General features: G+C 40.8%; 1 protein-coding gene across 3 annotated transcripts in view; it reads left to right on the plus strand.

Moving 5' to 3' along the window:
- LRP8 (LDL receptor related protein 8) overlaps positions 1–6000 on the plus strand; it is a 191899-nt gene extending 185899 nt beyond the window's left edge. For all 3 annotated transcript variants that reach the window (XM_014939436.1, XM_014939437.1, XM_014939439.1), the window contains 5 exons: positions 100–252; positions 882–1112; positions 3146–3214; positions 3418–3590; positions 4561–6000. In XM_014939436.1, coding sequence (XP_014794922.1) covers positions 100–252; positions 882–1112; positions 3146–3214; positions 3418–3590; positions 4561–4599 — 665 coding nt within the window. In that variant the 3' untranslated portion in view covers positions 4600–6000. The remainder of the gene's footprint in view (positions 1–99; positions 253–881; positions 1113–3145; positions 3215–3417; positions 3591–4560) is intronic.

Raw genomic sequence — 6000 nt, forward strand, 5'->3', positions numbered from 1 at the left:
TAGGGAGTGGAAGGGAGTCATCTTAGAGATATTTCTTTGCCAAGAACAAGAAATAAGTAATTAGAAAAATAACTTGCTTTTTCTTCCATCCTTGAACAGCTCCAGATTCCTGTGAGCTCAGCCCCCAGCCCAACGGAGGCTGTGAGTATTTGTGTCTTCCTGCGCCTCAGATCTCTCCCCACTCCCCCAAGTACACCTGTGCCTGTCCTGACAACATGTGGCTGGGGCCTGACATGAAAAAATGCTACAAAGGTAACTGCAGTAACGTCACTCTTTCACTATTCCAACAAAATTATACTTAAGAGTGAATATGTTTCCTGATGGTGGAACACACACACTCATTTTTATATTCAGTCTTCTGAACACAGCGTCGTTGTGTCTGTTACTGAAAAATATACAGCAGGAAGAAGAAAAAAGGGGTAAGGCCCGGCACTAAATGTGTGAATGGTCAATAAATCACTAGAATTTGCCATGTTATTGCCCTGTAGATGCTGCATCTGGAGAGGCCACAGTCATTGCTGATAATATCCTGGAGAGACAGGTGGTTTCAGTGTAGTTTTCCCTAACGTGCAAATAGTTCCTGGTACAAATCCAGTGTCTTCCGAAATACTGAAAAAAACCCTAAGTTTTTTATCTTCTGAACTGCCTTCCACCTAGAGTGCTTTATTACTCTTAATAAATTAAGCTTGACTTCAGGAAATGATTTCTGTAGCTTTAGGCGGAGAATTATTGATAGTCTGACTATCTGGTAAATAGAACTGGAATTTGGTTTCTGCTTCTAATCAGTAAATGTAACGATCCTCCCCGGATTCACATCACCATTTGTGATGTGCTTTGTGTACTTACTTTAACCAAATTTTGTTATTGCTCTTGCTTTTCAGATCTTCCAGCTACTTCAACTACTGTGCTGGTTTCTACAACGGCAGCATCCCGTGCTGCCAGTACCACGACCACCGCGACTGTGCTCGGCAGTGCCAGTGACACCACTGACGTCGTCCCCAAAGCTGTATCAGAAGCTACAATGACCACCCCAAGTTTTCATTTACTTTCCACCACATCCATCCTGGTAGATTCCGAAATGACCACTGGAAACAGCAATTTATCGCAGCACTGTAAGTTCCTCTTTTCTATTTCTATATAAGCCGTGACACAAACACTCATGCAGTGGTGGGAGACCTGACCCAACATCTCAGTTATAAACAGGTCAGATGGAGGCACATCCTGTTGCACAGCAGGAGACAGCAGGTTTTCTCTCCGCAGACCCCTCTATTATGCTGGCTGATGTGATTCCAGCCACTCAGGGGAACTTTTTGAGGGACTTATATGTCAAGTTTTCATCCAACACACATGAAAACTAGAGACAAGGCCCTCAAAGTTCATACTAGTCCTTGCCTTGGGCCTGGTACTAGCTCATCCCAGCACCAGTGCTGGTTTTAGTGCCGTACACCCTAATATGGATGATTCTATAGGTGCTTCACCTGTTTTAATTGTTGCATTATTAGTGTGATCCAGCACAAGTTGTGAGTGAGAAATGCCTCCTGCCCAGCCTTAGCCCTGCTGTGGACGTTTGGAATTACTGCAGCCCAAGATGAGCTGCATGTTTTGCATGTCTGTGCTTTGCATATTGATGCGGCCAGATCATGACACACGTTTGAAGTTTTGCATTACAATATCAGAAGAGTATCCCAGAGGAGAGCACTAAAAGGCTCTCCTCGAGTTCCTGTTACTTAATGAGTGAGTAATGAACCACCATCCTCCCAGCTCCCCACTAACGGGTAATCCCACTACATCCTGCTGCCCAGGTAAAGCAGAAAAGCTGAACTGCCTTTCCCAAAAATAAAAAAAAATATTGTCCAGGGAGAAGAAATTTACTCTTCAGGACTGTCATTCCAGACCTCAAACACATCTAGATTGCTTTAAAAATAGTGAAATACTTTTTTTCCCTCTAAACATTTCACTGAGCAGAGCCGGCAGTTTGTGTTGTATCAGGAAAGCAAAGCTGAGCCATCCCTGCCCGAGGAGCTCTGTGCTGCACGGGGGAAAGCAGAGCCCCATTTCTAAAATTCTTTAAGTTCTTTTTGTGCAAATTTCTTTCAGATGCTATAATTAACTTTTTAATAAGCCATGGAAGCAAGGTGCTTTAATTATCCACATTTGAAATAATCTGGGTTATTATTAAGTAAATAACTATGTCATAGAACAACCTGCCACAGGGAAGTATCTCACAGGATAAATTGCCTTTTAAGTTCATGCATCAGTGTATCAAAAGACAAACTACAATTAGTTCCTTCTCTCTAAATTCCTGGTATTTTAGCAAAAATAAATTTTCTGTGCTGATCTCCTATTATAAGAGCCCAGAGCAAACATTTTTAAGTATAAAACTTGAAGATCACATTGATATTTATTTTTTTTTATCATTTTTTCCCAATAATTGTTTTTTTCTCATTTTTTAAATCATTTTTTCCCAATAATTGTTTTTTTCTCTTGTAAGTACAGTATTGAGTTTTGGGGTCATTCTTGCATGCTGAGGCAGACAGCACCAGTGGGTGATGTATGTGTTGACTAACTCCTTAGCTGTCAATAAAAAAAAAAAAATGATTAAAAAGAAAAGCTGTGCAGACGGCTTTGAACTACATTCTTCCTCTGACAGCTCAATAAATCATTAATTGTGTCAGTACCAGAAAGCATCCTGTGGATTTTGCAGAGCACTGTTCACCATCCCCGATCCATGGGTGGAATTTCCATTAAATGTCACGATTTTTAGAACTGGCCTCCCTTTTTTGTGCTTGAAAATTAAGAGGCACAAGTACAGTCACTCCCTCTTCTCTGGTTAGAGCTTCTCTACCCAGTAACATTGCACTGAGCAGGGCCCCTCACTGGCCACGCTCTCCCAGTGTGTTGTTTCCAGTCCTGGCCAGGCTCCTTATGGTTCCTAAGAGAGAGCTCAGCTCAGCCCAGATCTGTGTGTTCGGGCTTTTTATCTTCTCCGTAGTAATTTTATCACAAAACTTTCTGTAAGTTCTTTGATTGCAAAAGCTTTCTGATGGGCAGAACAGCACGGTTACTGACATAATACATTCTTCAGACATGGCTTTAAAAACCAGCAAATGAGTTAAATAATGATCAGAATGATTTATAATTACAGATGCAAATAATGACCAAGGCTTTGATTCAACTGTGACAGCGGCTGTGATTGGAATCGTCATTCCTGTCGGTAAGCTGATTTGGTTTAACCTCATACCAAAATGCTGCTGTAAATAATCTCTTCTGATTTCAGGGCTGGGGTAGGAAAGGGAACTGTTGAAATGGGGAAAAAAGCCTGACTTTGAGAAAATTGTACGAATTGTGCATAACTACATGGGACCATCCCAGCGGATTCACGGCCGGCTAACAGCCCTGTCTTTCCCCTTCCCTCAGTGGTCATCGGCCTGCTGTGCATGGGGGGATACCTCATCTGGAGAAACTGGAAACGGAAGAACACTAAAAGCATGAATTTTGATAATCCGGTGTATAGGAAAACAACAGAAGAGGAAGATGAAGATGAAATCCACATTGGGCGGACTGCCCAAATCGGCCACGTCTACCCAGCGGTGAGTACCCGAGGAAGCTGCTGACGGAACAGACTAATTTTGTTTAGAATTTAGATCCCCAACACTGCTGGAGATAACTGTGTTATTTGCCATATAATGACAAAAACCAGTACTTCTTTAATAGTCATTGCTAAACTTCTAGGCAGCTCATGAAGTTATCTTAGAATATAGTGGTCTATATAATGAGATGTTCTATTCAAATGAAGAATAATTGTCCTAATCAATCTCCCCAGGCAGCTAGCCAGTGTAAAGCCAACTGTCACTATGTGACACCCAGTTACTGATCCTCTTCTGGATTCCATTATATCTCTTTTTAGACTTCTACCAAGTGTCTAAATATCCTAAGGATAACTTGAGTTTCTCTACAAGCCAGGGAGAATATTTTCTGTGTAATGTAACAGTGTAAAAAAGAGTCAGATCCCTCACAAGGAGGAGCAAATGAGGTTCTGTTAGAAGTTTAAGGAAATTTGCCATGGCAAGATTGAGCTCTACAAAAAGCAGAGACTCACTTTGACAGTAAGCCCTGTGTGTGCAGGGGAGAGAGAACCTGTTCTGTGCAGCAGTTTGTCTGCAGAGGGGCCTCCCTCAAAGCAGCAGCTCTGGGGAGACGAAGCATTGGTTGTTTTAACAGCATTGTATTGTTAGAAGAGAGCATAAAGACCCGTAACTAATGAGTGAAGGCAGCAGAGCTCCTGCAGGCGGGTAGGTAATGCCCTGAATTATCTAGAGATCCTGCTAAAGACCACACTAGAGAAGGTCCATCCCTTACACTCAATACACAAATGAAGTGAACTTCCCAACACCTCCTTAGTAACACTTGAGCAAGCGACTCCATTTGGGAGGAAAAAAAATCAGAGCATAAAATAGATGTTAGCAATACATTAGGCATGAAAATGAGATTTTTAACACGAAATAACAAGTCTCAATTTTTCTCAAGTGCGGGTTGTTTTTTTGTTTTTTCCCCTCACAGCGTGTAGCATTAAGCTTAGAAGATGACGGGTTGCCATGAGGATGAAGTTGCTGCTCCAGACAAGACACTGAACAAATTTGCTTTGGATCACAGAACCTGCTTTTTCTTTTTGATGGTTATTTATGTTGCAGAAGGGTAACCACAAAGTTATAATGAACTGCAAACATCCAAAGGATGTGAGAGTTTTGTATGTATAATCTTTTATACACATTTTAACTTGTTGCACTACCCATTTGTGATAGTGAATAAGCGACAGCTGAGCTACTAACTCAATGTACATAACCAGCCAGGCTGAAGGTTCAGTAGCTATTGCTTTATTTTAAGACTATATTTATAGATATTTTGTAAATACGTTGAATATGCTTTGTGGCTATCCATCAACATAAGTAAAACAAATTCTGTACAGGCGGTTTAGAAATATTTATTAACAAAATCTGGATTATAAGGTCTGTTCTGTAAATATAGTAGAGGGGTGAGAGTATTTATTTTTTGTATGTTTGGCTTGCTGTGCATAGATTATCTGTGTATATATCTATCTAGACTAGATAGATATATAGGCATATAAATATATACATATATATAAAAATATATACATATATTTTAAAACTACTAGCCTACGTTTATGAAAATTAGGAATAATTGAATTTTTACAGGATGTTTGAGAGGTTTGCTTTGACATCTAAAGACATGAAGTAAGCAAGAGCTGTAGGGTGGGACAGCTGACAAATGAAGCGCTCCCATAACAGAGCTCCAGTTTCCAAACTGGCTCAGAAGGGTTGTTTTTACAGTTTCCAGTCTATCCAGCAAGATTCTCTGCAGAGCTTTTCACTGAAGCGCTGACAGCACTTCAGTCAGGAAAAACCCCTACAGCGCCCAATTTTTTTGTGTTGTTGCTTTTTACAGTATGGTACAAATTTGATCTAGGGGTTTTTTTTGTTTCAAAACACAAATCTGAACGCTTTTCCCCCACTGGGAATCTTGCACCTCTCAAATTAGCTTAGAATGAGTAGAAACAAAAGATTTAGCCATATGCTTCCATACGCCCAAAGTGAGCGCTCTCACCTGGCTCGTCAGGAAAAAAACCCCAGCACAATGACAAAAGGTAATTCCTTCCCTCCTTGCTCTTTTCCCTTACTCTGACTAAGAGCCCAAATTTAAGAGATGCTGTGGGGCAGTGTCTTAATTCAGCATGTGTAGAATTCTTTGAAGTGCAGCAATTATATTCCAAATTAGTGCCCATGGAACCACCTGCACTGTGGTAGCTCTCCCACACCACACAGCACAAGGCAAGAAGATTAAAGCAGGTTAAAAATTCAGAACCTTATCAATATTTTTGGCTGGGTCATCCTGCACCTTGCAGAAAAAAACCCCACTGTTTTTTCTCATTTTATTCTGCAACATTCCCAGGAAATTCTGTGTGAAGTGACTACACTTACCTGC

Source organism: Calidris pugnax, unplaced genomic scaffold, assembly GCF_001431845.1.
Source record: "Calidris pugnax isolate Ruff unplaced genomic scaffold, ASM143184v1 scaffold18, whole genome shotgun sequence".
NCBI lineage: Eukaryota > Metazoa > Chordata > Aves > Charadriiformes > Scolopacidae > Calidris > Calidris pugnax.